This window comes from Nannospalax galili, unplaced genomic scaffold (assembly GCF_000622305.1).
Source record: "Nannospalax galili isolate Female #2095 unplaced genomic scaffold, S.galili_v1.0 scaffold381, whole genome shotgun sequence".
In the NCBI taxonomy this organism is placed as follows: Eukaryota; Metazoa; Chordata; class Mammalia; order Rodentia; family Spalacidae; genus Nannospalax; species Nannospalax galili.
The window spans coordinates 1,404,261-1,427,271 of record NW_008347312.1 but is presented as its reverse complement, the minus strand read 5'-3'; the positions used below and the strand labels follow the sequence as shown (position 1 = coordinate 1,427,271).

Sequence of the window (23,011 nt, the reverse complement as noted above, 5' to 3'; positions counted from 1 at the left end):
AGAGAGAGAGAGAGAGAGAGAGAGAGAGAGAGAGAGAGAGAGATCTTGTCAACACTGAATAAAATTCAGACAAGCTACAGGCTTCTTTGAAGCCAATAAAATCATCACTTTCAATAGCTTATTTTTTTAAAATAAGAATTTTATTTTATGTGTAAGTGCATCATGTACATGCCTGGTGCCTGGAGAGGTCAGAGGAAAACCTGGATCCCCTGGAAACTGGAGTTAAGGGCAGGTGTTAGCTGCTAGTGGGTGCGGGGAACCAAACCACCCAGGTCCTCTGGAAAAGCAGCCTGTACTCAACTTCTGAGTCATTTCTCCAGCTCTATTATTTAAAACTTAAAAAAAATATTAAATTACATTGTGTGTGTGTGTGTGTGTGTGTGTGAGAGAGAGAGAGAGAGAGAGAGAGAGAGAGAGAGAGAGAGAGATAGCAGGAGTGTGGTAGTCAGAGGACAACTTTTAGGAGTCAGTTCTCTCCTTCCACCATGAGGATCTCAGGGGTCAAATTCAGGTCCTCAGGCTTGGTGGCAGGTATGTTTACTTGATCTTGTCAGCCCTTAACCTTTTTTTAAACATTAAAAATAATGCCTATAGCTAGGTGTGGTGGTACACGCCTTTAATCCCAGCACTAAGGAGGCAGAGGCAGGTGGATCTCTGTGAGTCTGAGGCCAGCCTGGTCTACAGAGTTCCAGGCCAGCTGGGGCTACAGGGAAACCCTGTTTCAAAAAGACAAAAAAAACAAAAAAAAAAACAAAAAAAAAAACCCTTAACACTGATCATCTTTTATGAAAATTGTTTGAAATCACCTAATAGCCTTTGAAAGAATACTTGTGGTAGCATATAAAATATTCTTTAGCAGCTTTCATAGTAAGTCAGAGTTTTAGGGATTTTTATCCCAGTATTTTCAACAATTTGCCAACAATCATGTACGCTGACTAGACTGTTTGAGGACATTTTTAAACTCATTTAAAATTTTTCTGGGTGTTGGGATAAGAGCTGACTTTTGGTTTTCAACTATATTACCTTTTATTTTATTTTTACTTTACTTTTTATGACTGTATTGCCTGCATGTGTGTAAGAGCACCCATGTCATACAATGCCCGCAAAGGTTAGAAGAGGGCATCCAATCTGCTGGAATGGAATTACAGACAGTTGTTAGCTGCCATGTAGGTGCTGGGAACTGAATCTGGGCCCTCTGCAAGAGCAGCCAGTACTCTTAACTGCTGAGCCATCTCTCCAGCCCCTCAATTATACTACTTTTCTAAATTAAAAAAAATAAACTGAAAGCCAGGCGTGGTGGCACGTGCCTTTAATCCCAGCACTCTGGAGGCAGAGGCACCCGGATCTCTGTGAGTTCAAGGACAGCCTGGTCTACATAGCGAGTTCCAGGCCAGCTGGGGCTACTAGGAGGCCCTGTCTGAGAAATACCAAAAAAAATAAAAATAAAAAAATAAATAAATAAACTGAAGCAGAGCGTGATGGCACATGCCTTTAATTCCAGCACTCTGGAGGCAGTCAGCTGTCTGTGAGATGGAAGGCCAGCCCGATCTACATAGCAAGTTCCAGACCAGCTGGGGTACAGGAAGATCAGATCCTGTCAAAAACAACAACAAACCCAATAATAAACAAATAAACCGATGTTTTAAATATTTGTCTAGTGAGGAGAATGTCAATAAACACTATATGGAGTTAGTTTAGGGCTTGAGGGGTATAGCTCAGTGGTAGAGCGTGTGTTTAGCACGTGCAATGCCAGGCATCCTAAGCAACTGCCAACAGCAAATGAGACTGAAGAAAAAAATAAGCTTAAAACCTGTATAAGTTATTCCATTCATGTAAAGTTCAAAAACAGACTAATCTAGGGAGTCCAGGCTAGAATGCTGGTTACTGGGGTGGTGACTGGATGAGCTGATAAGTGTTTCCACCTTATCTGAGTTCTGGCTGCATGGGTATGTTTACTTCATAAAAATTAATTAGTGAGACACTTAGGATTTATGCTACTTTTGTGCTGTTTTCTGTAGGTATATTTTAATAAAGAGTATTGGCAAAGAGTGAAGTTTAAATTAAGAAAATAGCCCTTGTAAAATTTGGGATGAGAAAGGACTCTTGAAAATTGCAGTGATGACAGGTTCATAACACAACGGTCATCTTTAATTTGTAAATTAAAGGTACTCTTCTTTTGGATGCCTGTTTACTTACAAGAGCGTTCTTTGTTTCAGATCGGTGAAGGGAGACCTAAGAAGTCTATGTTGCAGTTTCTAAATCTGCCTAGGTACAGATGTGACTGAGCAGGAAGGCAGGCAGGCCTGTGGAGTCTGCAGACTAGAGTGGGCTCAGCTAGTACTACCATCACATCTCCCTGTTTTGTCCCAATCTGTTCGTTTTTACAAAACAATTTCTAGTAAGAACAAAGGAAGGCACCTATAATGGCAATGCAGCACTCTAAGGCAGTCATCATTTTAGACAAACCCAGCTACGAATAAAGAGTAAAATAGTGAATTCTGTGATGCTCAGATTTATGAGCCAGTAAACCAGAGTCACAATAGTTTCATTTTAGTTTGTTAAACTTGGCAAAATATAATCGTTCAGTAAGAAAAAAATCTGCTAAAAATATAAATAAATCCAGATCACAGCAAGGAGGCAGCACTTGGGAGGCTAAGGCAGGAGGACTCCAAGTATGGAGCCAACCTGGGCTACAGAACAAGACTTCCTGACTCAAATAAATAAACAAATGAATGGCTATAGCAACAAGACAGAAACAAGGATTTTACTCTTAATTCTTTCAATGGCACAAGAAGTTTAAACACATTATGAAATCAGGCACTTTATTTTATGTGTATGAGTGTTATGCTTGCATGTGTGTTAGTACACCTGTGTCATGCAATGCTGGCAGAGGTCAGAAGAGGGTGTCAGGTCCCCTGGAACTGGAGTTAAACTGTTGTTAGCCACCATGTGGGTACTGGGAACTGAACCCAGGTCCTCTGCAAGAGCAGCCAATGCTCTTAACTGCTGACTCATCTCTCCAGCCCCAGGCACTACATTAAAGAAAAAACAAACAAAAAACCCAACTTCTTACCTAACTCCATCTTACCTAACTCCAAATTTAGTAGCTGGAGGCAGATGGCACCAAGGAACGGGCAACCGTGTGGGTAGTTCTTATAACTGAGCAGTGGGGTAATGTACGAGTGTGTGTTCACTGTACTATACTCCCATGCCTTTCTGTATACCTTACATATTGCATAATTTCTTTCTTTGTATCTTTCTCTTTTGTCTTTCTTTCTCTAAGACAGGGTCTCACTAGGTAGCACTGGCTGCCCTGGAAGTCACAATATAGACCAGGCTGGTCTCAAACTCACAGAGATCCACCTGCCTCTGTTTCCCAAGTGCTGGGATTAAAGGTATGCATCAACACATCTGGTTTAGTAATCCATTAAAAAAAAATCTTGAAAACTTAAGTACAGTTTCATTTTGCTTCATATACTGGCAAATAGTAGTAAACCATTTACTTCTTATATACTTAGAAAAACTTCTTTCATCACAGCAGATTTACATACTAGGAAAACCTAAAGAAAACATACATCACCTCTGATGGTTCTAATTCTCAAGAAAGTCTACTTGACAATTAAACACTGTTTCTAGTTGCAAGAGTTGTTTTAGCAGTACATGACTAATCCACCGCAAAATGCCACATGTCAGAGAGGATGGAACTCTTCTGATAAATGAATTACCTCAATTTCCTGTAACTGCTCCTGATTGGTTGTGTACATCTGCTGAAGAGACTCCTCCAACTCTGTGTTCCGATCCAGTAATGTCTTCCCAAGCTCAGCAGCAAGCTGGAGATCTAGCACAACAAACAAATCTTAGAATCCCAAAGTGTGAGCTCACGCCAGCATTTTACATAACCCAGTCCTTAAGATGGGAATGAAGTTCCAGCACAGGAGGCAGACCCCAGTGGAATGCTGAACGGCCTAGAAAGAAATGCAAGTTCCACTTAAAATCAGTTCACCTGGGGCCTTCTAGCAGGTAAAGTATGCTATCATGCATCCTTATCAGATGTGAACAGCAGTCTGCTTTAATGGAGATGCAGGCATTAGTTCATGAATGATCATGCAGCATTATGACTTCTAAAATCATCAGTATTTAGAATGGACTTATTCAAATCCTGACATTCTATTTTAAGATGGATTCTTGAGCCAAAGTACAAGCAGATTGTTCAGCAATCTCCAAAGTTCCCATAAATCCAGCTGATGTGAATACAACTGTCACAGCAAAGTTTGGTGTCATACATACTGGATTCTCTTTAATTATATATTTTTACTTATGTGTACATGCCTGATTGAGTTTATGTGCACCATGTGTGTGTATGTACTCTGAAGAGGGCACTGGAACTTCTGGAACTGGAGTTATAGGCAGTTATGAGCTGCCTGATGCAGGTGCTGGGAACTGAATCTGGATCCTCTGCAAGAGCAGTAACTGCTCTTACTGCTGAGCCATCCCTCCAGTCCCTTATCCTGGACTCTGATGGCAACTAAAAATTAATGAAAGAAATGGAGATGTATATTAGTAGTAAGACAATTGCCTCAGAGGTCTTGCTCTCTCTCTCATTTCTATCATGTCCTTCTCCAAGTAAGTAAACCAGCTAAGCAAAGCAGCATACTGCTTTCATTTAACATAGAACCGTATCATTTTCTAAAAAACTTATTTTTATTTTATGTGTATCAGTGTTTTGCCTGCATATATGTAAGAACACTACCTGCACAGAAGAGGGTGCTGGATCTCCCTGGAACTGGAGTTATGGAAGATTGTGAGCCACTCTGTGGGTGCTGGGAACAGAACCCAGGTCCTCTACAAGAGTAGCCAGTGCTCTTAATTGCTAGCTATCTCTCCAGCCTCCCCCTACCCCCTGTTTTGAGATGGGGTTCTTACTCTTGTAATGGCTAGCCTGGAAGTCAGAACAATCCTCCTTAGCTTCCCAAATGCTGGAGTTACAGATGTGAGTCACCACATCTGGCTTCCTTGTTTTATTTTAAAGCTTATTTTTCAACTCTTTCTTATGCATATATGCAAATAAGGCAGGTTTTGTTTATATGCTATTACAACTTCAGGAATAAAAATTTAGTAGTAATAAAAAAGATAAAAATACCAGTTATAAGGTAAATGCCCTGAACAGGAGAGATATTCTCAAGACACTTGTACCCTTCTTCCAAATAATTAAAATTTCCCCCAGGAATCCCATGCATAGAAAGGTAAATGCTGAAATACCGGTGCCAGCCAGAGGAGGAACTTGCCTCCCAGAAAGAGATTTCACACAGCTGTGACAACTTATCTGCCCACTTTTCTGGGCAGAGCAGAACCAACGTAGGACAGAGATAGGTCAATAATGGGTGGGAATCACATCTTGACCAGGACTGCTTAGTTCATATACCTCCTGCCCTTTAATTAAACCTAAACCTATTGTTAGTACCCTAAGATGGACTTGAGGTGGTGGGGTCATTAGGCCCTTAAGTTCTTCTCCCCAGTGTAAAAGCCATACTGAGTAAGCCTTTCTCTGTGTTTTACTGTCACCTGTATCTTTAATGGTGTACTATGGATAGGTGGCTGATCCTAGCTTGATGGGGCTGCCAGAGTCAAGGCTTTTACCCTAAAAACTCCAGAAACAGTAACACAGGTAACTGAAAATTATCTGTGTAGTACATTTTATGGGCCAGTCCTTTGACACACTGTGAAACCCACTGAACTCTGGCAGGAAGATCTGAGGCCCAGCTCTGACTACCACTTACCACAATACTTCAATATGCTGACTTTAAAGATTTTTATTATTTTTAGTTACATGTATGTGTGTCTGTTGTGTAGGTGGTATGTGCATTTGAGTGTAGGTGCCTATGGAGGCCCAGAGGCATTGGATCCCCATGGAGCTAGAGTTATAGGCAGGTTGTGAGTCACTCCACGCTGGTGCTGGGAACTGAACTCCAGTTCTCTGCAAAAATAGTATGTGTTATCTTTATTTTTTGAGACAGGATCTCACTATGTGGGCCTGGCTGGCCTAGAACTCCCTACGTAGACCACGCTGGCCCCCAAGTCACAGATTCACCTGCTTCTGCCTCCTGAGTGCTGGGATTAAAGGTGTATGTCACCATGTCCAGTGAAATATGTGCTCGTAACTGCTAGGACATCTCTCCAGCCCCCAATATAGTGACTTCAAAGGTCCCTACACTTAACTGTCTTATTTAGAGAGGTAACTGCTTGTGACAATATTAGATTGTCACAATTAAATTATTAACACAGGAAATTATTTCCAAACTAAGCTGCAATACACAAAGCATTTCTAGTAAGCAGTGGTTGGCAAATGAATGCATCTGTTGCTCGGCATTATTCTAAACTTTAGCTACAGAATACTTATTTTATAGTATAAGTGAAGTTCCTGCTTTGCTGACATTCCTGTTACTAGGGGAAGCTAGACAGCAAATAGGCAACTAAATTTACAACTATAACACCATTCATCATTCAAACTTATGACAGCTGTAGTCACATTCACATATACATGCAGTAATAGCAGATTATGTTCTAGGCACTAGGCATTATAAGGAACTCACTATGTAGACCAGGCTGGCCTGGAAATCACAGATTCGCCTCTAGAGTTCTGTGCTAGGATCAAAGGTCTGTGCCACCAGCCACCATACTCCTGGCCAAAAGCTAAAACCTTTATAAACTCAAAACACTTAAGAGACATTAATCTCTGTATGTTTTCACAAAATATAAAGTCCAGTTTTTTGTCAAGCATACACCTTTTAATCCCAGCACTCAGGAGGCAGAGGCGGGAGGATCTTTACGAGATGGAGGCCAGTCTGGTCTACATAGTGAGTTACAGGCCAGCTGGGGCTACAGGGAGACCAGCCCAGGTTTTGAGATGAGACAACCTGAAACACAAAGCACAAAGCTATGAAAGAAGTCAATAAAACCTACCCAGTGAATCACAGGCAAGGCAGAAACTACTCAGCAGGTTCTAACTCACCTCATCAGGACTCCCAATCATCTACATCTGCATAGTGTTTGGGGGCCACTGTTTTTCCTTTTCCCAGTGCTACAGATTGATCCCAGGCCCTTGAGAAAGGGAAGTGCTACAGGCTAACATCCCTGCCCCTTGTTTTCTTCACATAGAGCCTTACTACATAGCTCATGCTGGCCTTGAGTGCTGGGATTATAGGCATGGTTTCTTCATGCCTGGCTATTATATGGATTTTTTTCCTTCTTTAGTGCTTGGGCTCAAATCTTGGGCACTGCACATAGTAGATGTGCTGGATAGCTTTAGTTGTCAACTTGACACACCTGAGTAGGGGAGCCTCAATTGGGGAATTGCCTCCATTGGACTGGTCTGTGGCCATGTCGGTGGGGTATTTTCTTGATTGTTGAGTGATGTGGGAGGGTGCAGTCCATGGCGGGCAGTGCCATCCCTGGACAAGTTGTTCTGTGTTGTATAAGAAAGCAGGCTGGGGGCTGAAGAGATGGCTCAGTGGTTAAGAACACTGGTTGTTCTTGCAGAAGACCCAGGTTCGAATCCCAGCACCCACATGGTCGCTAACAACTGTCCGTAACTCCAGTCCCAGGGGATCTGACAGCCTCTTCTGACCCCTGCAGGCATTGCACGACACGGGTGCACTTACCTACAGGCAGGCAATACACACATACACGTAAAATAAAAATAATAAATAAAATTAAAAAAAGAAAGTAACAGGCTGAATCCGGACGTGGCATGCCTTTAATCCCAGCACTTAGGAGGCAGAGGCAGCCGGATCTCTGGGAGTTCAAGGCCAGCCAGGTCTACATAGCGAGTTTCAGGCCAGCTGGGGCTACAGGGAGACCCTGCCTCAAAAAGACAAAAAAGAAAAAAAAAAAAGAAAAAAGAAAAATGAAGGAAGAAAGAAAGCAGGCTGAGCATAGGCCAAGGGAGCAAGCCAAGGGCGTAAGCCAGTAAGCAGGGTTCCTCCATGGCCCGTGTTTCAGCTCCTGCTTCCAGGTTCCAGTCCCAAGTTCCTACCTTGTGCTCCCTCAGTGATTAACTGTGACCTGGGAGATGTAAGCTGAATAAACCCTTTCCTCCCCAAGGTGATATTGGTCAGAGTGTTTTTTGTCACAGCAACTGAAGGCAGACTAGAACAGTAGGCAAGTACAATACCACTGAGCTAAAGCCCCAAAGGCATGTCTGCATAGTTTTAAGGCTGATTAAGGTGGCAAATCCAATGTCCCTAGTAGAGGTCTTTAATCACTTCCACTTGCTAGCAATGTGAAATGATGAGTTTGACCACTTGGGCTATGCACAGCCAGATCTTGTCAGTGAAAGAACATACCACATCAGGCAAGCTATAATCTTTTCACTGAATGAAAAAGAAACTGTAAGTGGGGCAGGATGATGCACACCTGTAATCCCAGCATTCAGGAGGCAGAGGCAGATTACTACAAGTTCAAAGCCAGCCTTGGCATACATAGCGAGATCCAGGCCAGCCAGGTCTACGAAGTGAGAATCTGACTCAATAAAAAGAAAACAAAAACCAAAAGAACTATGCAGGCTGGGCTGGTGGTGTGCGTCTTTAATCTCAGCATTGGGGAGGCAGAGACAGGCTGATCTCTTTGAGTTCAAGGCCAGCCTGAGCTACACGGGCCCGAGTGAGCCCATGTCTCCAAACAAACAAAACCAAAATTACATATGACTGAAGATGAAGTAATTCCTTTCTACTCATAGCGAAATGTAATGTGTATGGATAGACCCATGTAGAAACCCTAGCATTAAAAGCACCACCTAAATATTACTTCTCTTTCCTTCTGGTCTGTTCTAAAGTGTAATTCCTCACCAAGAAGGTTCAGAAGCTCAAAGATGTTCTTAACTAGCATTTAAAACTTGAGCTGATAGCAATACATAAAATCATGTATATATATATTACAAAGTAGAAGTAATATTGTCTAGAGGAATAAAGGGGACTAATAGGAGAGAGAGATGTTACCAAGGGAAGAGGATAGTCTGTGGGGAATATGCTCAACATACATTATATACTTACAAAAATGTCTGTAACATAGTGCTACATACAATGAATATACACAAAAAATTTGAAAAAGTAAAGGCCAATTCTCACCAATTTCAAAAAGCAGAAACAAACCCACAAAAACATATGAACTGAAACCCTCTTCAGGAATCAAGATTTCCTTGGCTACACCAAGCACTTCTATTCAGTTGTAACATGCTTATGCCATGTAGCTGCATCCAGAAGCATCTTCCCCTACTGCAGAGAGCCCAACTACAGCCTCTTTTTTGTTTGCTATTGGCAAACGACAAACAAAAAAGAAATTAAGACTCATCCTTATCTCAATCCTAATTTCCAGTTAAACCTGGCTCAATAACCCGAAGTCTCAGTCTCTTGAATATTTCATGGGATGTTTAGAATTCTAGCAAGTCAAGGCTTAACTACAAGAAAGCACCTGTGAAGTCACGCTGTATAATGGGATATTACCTCATCTGTTAGTGTAAAGACTACGGACTGTTTCAGCCTTTAAAAAAAACTGTGTTTCCTGTTGTGTAGCATCTGGCTTCCATAACCAAAAAGAGCCAAAAGCTGGCAGGAAGCCCAAAAGGGTTTTCTAAGTAATTGGTAGAGGGAATAGGAGAATACTCAATGTCCTTTTATTTTATTTTTTTAAATTAAGGCACAAAAGAAAAGGAAACAATATGGTTTCAAAGCCTTGCACACCTGTTTATCTCTATTTTACAATAAGGATTTTCATTAAGTTGTCTTTTCTAAATCCTACTGAACTGGCCTGGCTTAGGCAGACACTACAAATACCATAGATTTACTGCATGCTTGAAAATTGTAATATATCAGTGTTCTGTGTTTGATATTCTTTCATCAGTCTTGGCAGGTAGTTTTTTTCCCCCTGACTCCAGGGGATCCAACAGGCAGGACCACATGCATGCTAAGCAAGGGCTCTACCACTGAGCTACATCCACAGCCCTAATGCACTCCACTTTGATAGTGTAGTAAACTGCTAGCTTTTAAAAGATATTCACTCAGCCCTATGCCACGGGCATAGACTTTTCTTCCAGAATTTTGAAACCTTTAAATTCCTTATATGCTTTTTGGTTTACTTCAGTTTCTTAAAAATGAAGAAACGAACAAACAAAAAGGGCAGCATTCTCATTTAACTGCAGTCTCTAGCAGTAATTCAGTAACATTGAGGCTGAAAGCCTTTCTCATTACAAATCAAATGCATCATCTGGTGATGTGTCTAACTCCTGATGCCAACTTTAGTATAATTAAGAATGAAAACCCCATAAACATCAAGAAAAATGACAGTGTCAGTTTTAATGACCCTCCAAACAGTGATTCACTAATTAAGTGCTCATTAGGAATTAGGAAAATGAACTCATCTTGGGATTCTTTTAAAAAAAAAATTTCGTTATTTTTATTTTATGTGTATGAGTGTATTGCCTACATGTATATAACTGCACCCATGTCGTGCAATGCCCGCAGAGGTTAGAAGGCGTTGGATCCCCTGGAACTGGAGTTATGGACAGTTGTTAGCCACCATGTGGATGCTGGGAAGTGAACCTGGGTCTTCTGCAAGAGCAGTCAGTGCTCTTAACTCCTGAACCATCTCTCCAGCCCCCTCATCTTGAAATTTTAGAAAGATATACTCATCCTGAAAAGGAATTTTAGGATTCCTTTAAACTAAGATTTCATTGGTGATCTATATATGTAAAACCTGACCCCTTATTCTAAGCTTGATGGCTCACTAAATGACAACCACAATGGCAACTGGCCTAAAAGAAAACCCAGTCTCTGAAGCCTTTCTACCTTGCTCTCAGGGGCACATTTCAAAGCAAGAACCATCATTACCTGTACAGAAGGCTCCTGCTGTCCCAGAAAAGATCTTACTCAGAGATTACTGTGAGTACTCAGTGTGCCAACTCAGTACTCTTACAAAAACAGTCTGTTCATCAAAGTATTTCTGCCTGGAGGAGCAGATTTACATGTTTCTAACAAGGTATGAACAGGAGACCAGAACTGACTGAGGTTAGAAAGTTTTAGCTATTTTAATTTAAACAGGAACACCCTAACAAACTTGGACCAGTGTATTTTACTTAGATAATGACATTCATTGCTGAAGGAAAAAATTTAGTGGTCCCAATACTTTTAAAAATGGGATTTTTTTAATAAGTTGTTTTAAGAAGCAGGGTGTGTGGCCACCAATATGGCTCAGCAGGTAGAGGTGCTTGCCACCCAAGCCTGGGGACTGTGGTTCCATCCCTGGAACCCATGTGGGCCTCATGTGGGGGTGGAGGAAAGAACCTGTTCCACAAAGTTGTCCTATAACCTCCACACAAGTGCCATGGCATACAATCCCCACACACATCATGCACACACCCACAATAATAATAAATAATGTTTTAAAAAGCTGAGTGTGGTAATCTCATCACTCAGGAAGCTGAAGCAGGAAGGTTGCTTTGAGTTTTTTTGTTTGTTTGGTCTTTTTGAGACAGGGTTTCCTTGTAGCCCCAGCTGGTCTGGAACTCGCTATGTAAACCAGGCTGGCGTTGAAATCGTTGAACTCACAGAAATCCACTTGCCTCTGTAAAGACGTGTGCCACCATGCCCAGTGTTGCTCTGAATTTGAGGCCAGCCTGGGCTACACAGAGGGTGCCAGGCTAGCCAGTATTATATAACACAGCAAGACCCTGTCTCAAAAATAAATAAGGGCTGGTAAAATGGTTCAGTAGGTAAGGGCACTCCCCACCAAGACTGACAAATCTTAGTAGAAGGTGAGAACCAACTCCTACAAGTTGTCTTCTGACTTCCATATGAACTCCACCGACTGTGTCTTTATGTGTCCTCCTCCCCAAACCCGCCAAACAAACAAACGTAATTTTTAAATTTGTCTTTAAAATTTTTAATTAATTTAATTTTATGTATACGAATATATTGCCTCCATGTATGTAAGTGCACCCGTGTCATGCAATGTCCTCAGAGGACACAAGAGGGCATCGGATCCCCTGGAACTGGAGTTCCGGACCCTTGCTAGCTGCCATGTGGGTGCTGGGATTCAAACCTGGGTCCTCTGCAAGAGCAGTCACTGCTCTTAACTGCTGACCCATCTCTCCAGTCCCTATTTATTATCTTTTTAAAAGTCTCCTTGTAGCCCCAGCTGGCCTGGAACTTGCTATGGTAGGCCTGACTGACCTTGATCTCACAGAGATCCACCTGCCTCTATCTCCCGAGTGTTGGGATTAAAGTCATGTACCACCATGCCTGGCTAAGTTTTTATTTTAAAAAGTGAGTAAATAAGATGGGCTCCATGGTTCACAGCTATAATCCCAACACTTGAGAGGTTGAGGAAGACTGCCATGAGCTTAACTGGTGCTTGGACTACAGAGTAAGACCCTGTTTTAAAGAAGTCTCAATATTTTTTTAAAGAAGTGTTTTAGGCAGCTCTTTCTATACAAACCTACCACAGTAATTTAATAATGAAGATGACAAACAACACATGATAAAATCTCACTAGATCTACACAAAGAGACAGAGCTGCTCCCAAACTTTATTCAGCAGAAAATGTTTATTAAGGGTCTACAATGTACTAGCACCTCCAGATGTCTCCAGTAAACACAGAGTGAACAGATTCCCCAACAGCAGCTCCCTGAGTGGGAGTCCTGACTCCCTAACATATAGCTAGCTGGCTAGGATACTGGTGCCAAGGCCTAGATGAATGCCTCACATAGAGAAAACAATGTGTTCTTGAGAAATAACCACGTTCAACAGTTTTTAAATCTGTCTGAAATTTAGTTCTGGTACACTGCTTGCTTAGCATGCGCTGAGGCCCTGGGCTCATTCCCTAGAATACCACATACACACAAAGGCTTCTTTAACATATAATTTAGCAAAATCGGGAGAAGTTTTTTTTCTTTTTTAATCCACACCGGTATCATTCTTTCAGGGGCATATCGACAAGCTTTGACAGTTGGAATTTCATATCTTCTGCCTGTACCCCATATTGCTGGTTATAATGGAAGCTATGGCAAAGTCCACTGTGATAATGGATGTAAAAGCCTCTTGAAAAATACAGAACAAATTCCAAATGAAAACTGGCAGTAAAGAGGTTCAGAGGTTAAGGCATGTTAAACTTGAAGATGTGTCAACTTCATTTTGATCAGAGGTTAAGAATTCCAAACATAACTCCAGATGTTTGTGTGTATATCTCAGTAGATTAAGGCACTGCAACTGGTTCTTCCTGACAAGTCTTCCATGGGTGGCAGGGGAGGTGGATGTGTGTTTCAAGATGGACTAAGGCACTGGATGGAACAGAGCCATAAAAACAGCAATCCTGTGTTAGTGTTTCAGTTCAGATGATCAAGTTTCTATTGTGTGTGTTACATATGATGTTGGATACATGAGATACCAGTGAGATGCCAGCCTATCCTCTAAACCCTTGAAGATTTGGCATGCTTCTTAAATAGGGAAAAGTCTCTTGCCTGGATTACATAAACTGCTTTCATACAGAGAAATGCTGCAATTGCATGGTGGTTGTTCTATTAAAGTATCAAAGTAGGTCATCAATCCTTATGGGGAAACTCTAAAATAGGTTAAAATTTGTCACAAACTAGTATTTTGAACATGGAGAAATGTGATGACAAACAGGTACTGTAGGCGCTAAGTAGCTTCAACTATAGAAGCTCAGGGATCCATTGGAGCTTAAGTCGTTGTACATTAAAAAATAGAGACTGACACAGTGTGGTGGCACAGGTCTTTAATCCTAGCAGTTGGGAGGCGGAGGCAGAGGCAGAGGCAGGCGGATCTCTGTGAGTTCAAAAGGAGGCTGGTCTACATAGCAGGTTCCAAGCCAGCTGGGGCTACAGGAAGACTGTTTCAAAAAGACCCCCCCCCCAAAAAAAAATTAAATAAATAAAAATAAAGTCTGGAAGAAAAAGAAAAGAAAGCACCATTTCTCCAAAACGGTGCTTGTCTTTTTTCTTCTTCAAATGAGTCATTCAAGTCCACATTCTTTTTTTCTGCCAAGTTCAGTGGTAGCATCGCAGGCATTTAATAGTCAACTAAATGAGATGTTAATTTTCACTACAGTTTAGAGCTGAAATAACATTTATACAGAACAACACAAACAGGATGCTTGAAAGAATTCCTGAGGATTGTTCGGTATGGTAGCTAAGAATGCTTGTCAGAGTGCGAAGTGGAGCCCCCAGCTTCCCCACCAGTCCCCTACAGCATTTAATGTTAATGGGAGAATTAACTGAGCACCTGTGTTAAGGACCTAACAGTGGTCCCCAATTTTAAACTACTGCTGTGACGATGTAAAGGAAGGGGCCACTGGCTTCGGATTGAGGACGCTCTGAGATTGTTCTCTGGAGACACCCTAAGCAAGAAAACAAACCAAAGCAAAACTCTGAATCGAAAACTGGAGTTCAAAGAGACGTGATGGAACTATCCTCAATTTCATCTGGCATTTGGTAAACTGTGCCTAAGTAATCAATAGAACAGTTTAACACCCAACTGGTTGTTGTGAACTGAGATAGTAAGGGAGAGAAAGGGTCTGACCAGTGTGTACAGGCGCCTCATTCTGAGCGTGTGGGATCAAAACCCCTCGCTCCCATATTTGGCTTTAGGGAAGCCACTTGACCCATTTGGAAATGGAATAACACAACCCACTCTCGCAGCACTACTCCCCCCCATCAACTGCCGCGGCTCCCAGATCCTGCGGGCCGGGAAGACGCGGGAGGACTGACAGGGGGCAGACAGCCTGCCCAGGCCCCGCTACTGGGGTGCCAGAGAGCGGCACGCTGGTCGACCCCTCGGCCTCGGAGGACTGCGTCGAGGATGAAGTGGGCGCATCCGCGGAAAGCGCTTTCTTAAAGAGCCGGGCATTCACGCGGGCGCGGGGGGGCGGGTGCCTCGCATCCGCAGGGCCCCGCACCGGCTTCCTGCGGCCGAGATGGGCGGATCCGCCGCCAGGTGCGTGCGATGCGCTCCCTGCCCCGCATCCCCGAGGCGACCCACGGCTCAAGCAACTTCTAGCACTTTCTCACCTGCTGCCTCCCGGCCCCACCCGCACGACCTCGCCCCCGTCCTCACCTTGCTGCAGGTCCCGGTGGTCGTACCACGGCTCGTCCTCCTTCATCTCAAACTCCTCCACCAGGTTATCCGCCAGCATGTCGCCGGGGGCTTCCGGGGGCAGCGGATCTCGCCGCCGCCCCGCCTCGGCCGCTGCCCCGGGCTGTCCCCCGGCCCCGCCGCCCTCAGCCAGAGCCGCCCTCGGGCGGAACGCGCCCCCGTCTCAGTTCCCCTAACAGGTACCGCCGGCGCGCACGGTGCAAGACTCCGAGGACTGCCTTGCGCCGCCCAACGGCCAGCGCCTGGGCGCGCGCCCCGGGTGGCGCCCCGAACCGGCTTCTCACGCCCGCTTCTCACGCCCGCAGTCCGGCCCAACGTGGCACTTTGGCAGAACCCTCCCCGACCGGGGAGACGATTCAAAACCCCGGTGGCGCCTTGACCAATCGTGAGCGGGCCGCTGGTCGAGCGGCAGCGACTTCAACCAATCAGATCTCACCGAAGGCCCGCGGGCCTGAAAGCAGTCAGCCAATAGCGGCGCGGGAAGGAACAAAGAAGGCGGGAAGAGGGGGTGCGGCAGAAAGCCCTGCCCCTTCGTCCGCTTTGCTGCTCCAGGGGCGCCTTTAGGTTCCGGCGTGTAGGCGGCTGTACGCCTGTGGGTCAGCGGATTAGCGGAGTGCATCCGAGGGCCAAGGGCTCCGGCTCCGGTCTCAGAGCCGTGGGCAGCGGCCGTGGCGCATCGTCTTTCCTCCCGAGGGTTTCCGAAGCGGGAAACCTGCCGCCCCGCCAGCCCTTCTCGGCGTTGCCTTTGGTGATACGCGGAGACGCGGGGTCCATCGGGAGTTTAAGGCCGAACAAACGCTACCGAATGATCGCTGCCTCTGCGGAATATCTGAGCCCTCGCCTCCCAGGGGATGATACTTTAAACCGGTGGTCACCCGCTGGGCTTGAGACTCGGGGGCGGGGCCCAGCTCAGTGGCAGCCGCCTCCTGGGGGTGGGGGCAAGTTGCACTCAGTTATACTTAAAATTTTTAAAAGGTTCGTTTCCCGCAAGATAAGCTCCTTGGAGCGGGACTTTGCACTTGGCGGCCAGCGGGGCAGTGTCCGCTTGTCACACACAGCTACATACTATTAACCTGGGGTTGATTTTTCAGCATCCCATAGCCCATACGCGAAAATGCGCAATAAGGTCGGTGGTCTCCACCTGGACGTTCGAAGGTGCAACAGACTGGGACTGTAGGGCGGACAGATACTTTATGTAACAAACCAAAAGAATGGTAACTTAAGGAGGGGAGAGGGGTAAATACTCTTGTGTTGCAGAGAGAGGAGAGCGATGCTACTTGAAGATGATTCTGTCAACTTATTCCCATAGATAAGGCTAGTGCTACCTGAAGAACTAAAATAGAAAGCAATTAAGTTTGCCTTGTCTGAAAATAGGTGAGAGTTGGGCTGGAGTTTCATGGTATACATTTCTGTGGCTTAAAAAAAATGTACAGGGCTCAGGGGTTAAGAACACTGGCTGCTCTTGCAGAGGACCCAGGTTCAATTCCCAGCCCCTACATGGTAGCTAACAACTGTAGGTAACTCCAGTTCCAGGGATGAGACGCCCTCTTATGACATCCGCAGACATGGCATGACACAAGTGCACTTACATACATGCAAAACACCGCACTCATACACATAAAAATAATATATATATTTTTTAAAAAGAACGTTTAAAAAACATGTACACAGATTACTGTGGTTAAAATAGAAATTTTTAGGAAGGAGTTACAAAATCTCATTAGAGTTACTTTTTTTTTTTTCTCTAAATGAATAATGTTTTGGGTAATTCGGAAAAAGGAAAACACCCTAATTTCTTTTTTTTTCAGGGCTAAGACCTAGGGCCTCATGCATGCTGGTTAACTGTCTACCACTGAGCTCCACCTCCAGCCCATTCATATTCTTGTGGCACAGAAGTCTTCTGCTTTCCATCCTTGCTCAAATCACTGTAACCTTACCCTGATGCTCCTGCTCTTGAGAGAGGTCTTGACAAGGACCAGAACACCTCTCCATTGTGAGTTTTGTTTTTGACAGAGTCTTGCTGTGTAAACCAGGTTGGCATCAAACTCAGAGATCCACCTGCCTCTGCCTCCCAAGGACTAGAATTAAAGACCGGCACAACTACGCCCTGTTCTGTTTGTGAAGTAGTTGCCGGGAGGTTTTGTTTTTATTTTTGTTTTTCCCCTTTAATCCTTAAGGACAACTTAATTGAAAGTACTAAGGATCCAGAGTTAGAAATGCCAAGGGCTAGTCCCAGTTGGTACCAGCAGAGAAGCCTTCAGCATACCACTTAGGGGAAGATGATCTCTTTGCTCTCAGTTGTGAAAAATCAAAGAAGCAATGAGGAAGTAGTTTGTCTCTACAAAGCTGTGTTGTTTTTGATAATGTTAAGGTGCAGGTACCTATGAACAACTATGAACATCAAAATAATATACTTGCCTTCTTTCTTTCCTTTCTTGCCGCTCTCCCTTCTTTTCTCTTCTTTTTTTCTCCTGTGGTACGGGAGATCAAACAAGGGTCTCTCACATGCAAGGCATGTGCTGAGCTGCAGTCCCAGTCCATGAGTTTCAAAATAAATAATAGTAAAGGATTGCAACCCATTCATGATGAGTCCATAGCGATATAAATAAATGAGAGAAAAGAAAGCTTTTTTCTTATAGGAGAATGCCAACCAAAAATATGAAAGGAGTGACAGGGTTTGGAAGTAATATTAGTGGGGAATGGTGGCATATACCTGTCATCTCAGCACTGGGAGTTAGAGGGACGAGGACTGTGAGTTCCAGGCTAGTCTGGCCTATATAGTAAGACCCTGTTTCAGTAAAACAAAACAAAGCAAAACAAAGTAGAGCAGGTGATGGCTCAGTAGGTAAAGGTGCTTGCCACCTAGCCTGAGGACCTGAGTTCCATCCCTTCAACCCACAAGGTGGAAGGAGAGAACTGACTCCCATAAGTTGAGCTCTGACCTCTGCATGCATGTTGTAGGCCCCCCCAATAAATAAACAAATTTTAAAAAGTAATATTAAAAGGGATGGTCAACTTTCAAGTTCCTTTCTTTTGAATACAAGTACACTAAAAGGCAGGATATTACTGATCAACTCATTACCACGCCTGGCTTTTTATTGTTATGTTGAAAAAAAGAAAACTAGGTCCCCTGTAAAGTCTCTTCTGCACAAAATATCAATATTCAACCAGAAATATTAGTTCAGAGGCAAAATGAAGTAATATGAAAACAGTTATCTTAATCACCACAGACAGAATCCTTTGGAAAGAGAGAAAATTAGGTTTAGGATTTGCTAATGGCAATCTGTAGAAGTCGAAGGTCTAGAATCATGCATCTAACCTTAGTCACTGATCCAAAAGATTCAAAATTCTGGCTGCTTTCTCCCTGACAAACAGAAGCTCGTTTTAATTCCAAACTGGAGGAAAATGTATTGGCATGTTCTTTAACATTTCTCAAAAGAAAGTTTTTTTAAAAAGGAGAAGCAACAAACCCCCATAGACAATGCGTTTTGGGGTGTCACTGGGCTCTTTTTAGGGATGCTATTTTCAGAGACCTATTTTTGTCCTGCAAAAGCCTCAACAAAAATTGCACTGAGAAAAGTGGTTTTAGCCTTGAGAACTAAAAGTTCTTCCTTAGAAGGGTCTCCAGGATTCTTGGGAGTCTACATAAGCCAGAAGCAATCAGCATCTTCAGCAGTATCATTTGGTCTAGAAGCAGGATAGTGGCTAACTATCCAAGTTGATTCTAAACAGAGGGTTTGGGCTGTTCACTTAATGATTTATCAATAGGGAGTGTGCCTGCCCAACCTAATTGTGACAGCATTTTGCTGCTTTTAGTCTCTTCCATACAGAAGATGTTGTGGTGAAGACAGCTGGCTCCTGGCGGTAAAGATGAAACACACTTGTTCTTTTGCATCTTAAAACCATGTAAGGAGAGTTTTTAGATAATAATAACTACTTTAAAAAGATGAGAAAAGGGGGCTGGAGAGATGGCTCAGTGGTTAAGAGCACTGGCTGCTCTTGCAGAGGACCTGGGTTTGGATCCCAGCACTCAAATGGTGGCTAACACCATCTGTAATTCCAGATCCAGGGAATCTGACACCCTCTTCTGGCCTCTGTAGGCACTGCACTGCATGGGTGCACTTACATACATAACACTAAAACATAAAGTTTAAAAAAGATGAGAAGTACTAGGTGTGTTGTGCACACCTTTAGTCCCAGCACTGAGAACTCAGAACTCAGTAAACAGAGGCAGGCAGATCTCTGTGAGATCAGAGCCACTCTGATCTATATAACGAGTTCCAGGTCAGCTGAGGCTACAGGAAGACCCTGCCTCAAAAATACAAAAAAAAAAAAAAAAAAAAAAAAAAAAAAAAAAAAGTGATGGTTTTCAGTTTGACACTGATATTAATGGATCCCTTTTTGCAACATAAGGAAGATATTTTCTTCAGTATGTGAACTAGAGTTCAGACAATAGAGGTTTTCCATAACTGTCAAACCTTGTATCTTCACTTCAGATAGGTTATGCATTTAACTAAAATTATTTGAAAATAATCTCTTTTTTTTTGAGGCAGAGCCTCCTTGTAGCCCTAGCTGACCTGGAACTCACTATGTAGACCAGGCTGGCCTCTTATCTCACAGAGATCTGCCTACTTCTGCCTCCTCAGTTCTGGGATTAAAGGTGTGCACCACCACCCCCTACCTGGAAAAAAAAATTGATCTTAACTTGAGAAATGTATGACATTTTACAAAAATCTGAGTTTGTAAAATCAGACTTAATGATAGAGCAGTTCGAAAAGGCACAGCATGCCTTGTTCTAACATACCTCAAACAAAACAAAAAAGTTCCTGGAATTTGTTGGGCTAAATTTGTGTCTTGACTCTGGGCTCTACCAACTCTCTTGTTTTGGGCTCTCTTAGTAACAAGGCGACCTCTAGCCTCAGTCTTCATTCTAACTTACGCCCAAAGTACATCCCTTGGGTGAAGTCTTTACCAGTAGTTCTAGCTTTTCTAATTTGAGAATTACCTTTTTTTTTGTCTTTTTGAAGCAGGGTCTCCATGTAGCCTCAGCTGTCCTGGAACTCACTAGGTAGACCAGGCTGGCCTTGAACTCATGGAGATCTGCCTGCCTCTGCCTCCCAAGTGCTGGGACTACAGGTGTGCGCTACATGTGTGCGCCACCATGCCCGGCAAGAATTACCTTTTAAAGTCAAAAATGTTGCCTAACACTTGATACTGTAGTACTTAGACTTTTCAAATGTTGAGACTTGCATAACAATGAAAAGAAAAAAACAGATTTGTATTTTATCATTGAAACAGAATCTATAAACATTTAAAGAATACAAGTACAGGGGACTGGAGAGAGTGGTTTTCTCCAGCTCCATGGGATCTATGCCTCTGTTCTCAACAAGCACCCACAGTCATGTGCACATACACCCCCATAATTAAAAAAAATACAAGTATGTTTGCTGCTCCCCGCCAGAACCGAGGGGTAGAGCAGCCCTAGGTGGCCCCTGGGGTAGTGGGGGTACTCGGGGGAGTGGGGAAGAAAAAAATACAACTATGCATAAGGACAAAATGTTTTGCTGCTGTTGTTGCAGCACTAGATATTGAACCGAAGGCCACCCTCCTGCTAGGCAACACTCTACTGACTGAACTACATCCCAAGTTCTGTTTTTGTTTTTGCTTTTTTTGGCGGGGGTGGGGGGTGGGGGGCCAGTTTGAGACAGCTGTAGCCCCAGCTGGCCTAGAACTTGCTATGTAGATCAGGCTAACCTTGAACTCAGAGATCCGCCTGCCTCTGCCTCCCAAGTGCTGGGATTAAAGGCTTGTGCCACCACACCCGGCCACATCCCAAGTTTTAAAGGTAATTCTGGGCTGGAGATGTGGAGATGCAGCTCAGTTGGTACAAAATATTCTTTACTACTAATAGTGTTTCATACGAACTTAACACTTTGTTTTGCTTTTGCTTGTGAGACAGGGTCTCACTTGGTAGCCCAGGCCAGACTCAAATTCATGATCCTCTTGCCTCAGCCTCCAGAATGCTAGGATTACAGGTGTGCACTATCATGTCCAGCTCATTAACCCTTTCTGCTCATTCTAAAGCCTCATAGCCCATACAATTAAGTTCATTCTTTGGTCTACAGGGGGATAAAGTGAAGACAATGAATGAATAATTTTGAGGTTTGAGACACAGTCTCATAACCCAGGCTGACCTTGGGCTCACTCTCTAGCCCAGGCTGGCCTTGACTTCACTTCTGTGAGCCTCCAGTGTCAACCTCTAGAGTGCTGGGATTGCAGGTATGCACCACCACACCTATCTCTGTTTTTTTCACTTTTGGTTTATTTTCAGTTTGGGATACCAATAGCTTGATCATTTGAGCTAAATGCCCAGTTTCCCCTTCTAGCTTGCCTTCCCTCTCCTTAAGAAATTGAGCAATATATTGGAATTGGAGAGATGGCTTAGCAGTAAAGAACACTGGCTGCTCTTGAAGAAGACTGGGGTTTGGGTCTCAGCACCTACATGGTGGCTAATAATTGTCCATAACTCCAGTTCCAGGGGATCCGATGTCTTTCTCTGAACTCTGTGGGCATTGCACAACATGGGTGCACTTGCACACATGCAGGCAATACACTCATATACAAAATTTTTTTAAAAAAAGAAGAAATTGAGCAATATGGACTGAGTTGTCTGCTTAATTTTGTTCCTGAGTCTCCAAGGTTAAAGCAGAGGCCCAAGGATTATTCAGCCAGGTAACATCCTCAGACTGTATGATATTCATTTACTTTCTGATTCGATAAGATTGTATAGAGCTGGTAAACAGTCCAATAAGCCAAGGATAGATAGGAAGATCAGTGGGGTGTAGCAGTACACACCTCAAATTCTAGCACTCTGGGGGCTGAGACAGGACAATTCAGAGTTCATAGCCACCCTAAGCTACAAAGTGAATTCGAGGTCAGGCTAGGTTATATAGCCAGAACTTGTCTCTAAAAAAGAATACCATATCATGGTGCTATCTTTGTTTGAAGTAATATTTTCCTTTTTAAAAGATTTATTTTTAACTATGTGTATGTGTATATGCTTGTTTGAGGCTGTGTGCATGTGCATAACTATGTGTATGTGTATATGCTTGCTCGAGGCTAGAGGAGGAAGTTGGATCCCCTGGAGCTGGAGTTACAGGTGATTATGAGCCATCTGACATGGGTCACCACTAGCTAAGTGTATCCAAACACTCATATGAATCTTAGTTTATAATTTAGAAGAAATATGAACTATACAAGTAAGAACGGCGGGGGGCGGGGTGTGGGGGGTATACCTCAGTTGTCAAAGTGCCTGCTGTGCGAGAATGAAGATGTGAGTTCAATCCCAGCACTCATGCAAAACCCAAAAATGCCAGATGAGTGCCTATAATCCTAGCTCTGGGGAGGCAGAGATGGGAGGATCTCTGGGTCTTGCTAGCCACCAGTCTTGTTGAATAGGTGAGCTTCAGGTTCAGTAAGAGACCCTGTCTCAAAAAGCTAATGTGACGAACAATAGAGAAAGACAATGTTGGCCTTGGTCTCCACATGCACACACACACATCTACATACATAAATATGTGTACATGTATATACCATACATGGTACACATAAAAAAGCATAAGTACAGTCACACTCTGTGCAAATTGGGGCTTATGACAACATCTCAAAAATGTTGAATAATTGTGACTAAGTAGGTAAAGTGTTAAATTGATAACATTTACAGCTACTGATTTTGAACTTTTATTTAAATAAATTAGTGTTGATGGAATTTTACAATATCCATCAACTATTGTATGAAAACAGTGAATTCTAACCTTTTTATTAATGTAGGGACGAAAACTTCTGTGTGGAAA

The 23,011-nt window shown here is 43.3% G+C and overlaps 1 protein-coding gene across 1 annotated transcript in view; it reads right to left on the bottom strand.

Annotated features, from left to right (window-relative positions):
- Positions 1-15,510, bottom strand: part of Cdr2 (cerebellar degeneration related protein 2) — a 30,951-nt gene extending 15,441 nt beyond the window's left edge. Inside the window, exons 1-2 of the mRNA XM_008843826.3 lie at positions 15,120-15,510; positions 3,726-3,838 (exon numbers count right to left, since the gene is read on the bottom strand). Of these exons, the coding sequence (XP_008842048.1) occupies positions 3,726-3,838; positions 15,120-15,198 (192 nt within the window). The 5' untranslated portion in view covers positions 15,199-15,510. The remainder of the gene's footprint in view (positions 1-3,725; positions 3,839-15,119) is intronic.
- Between the last annotated feature and the right edge of the window lie 7,501 nt (positions 15,511-23,011).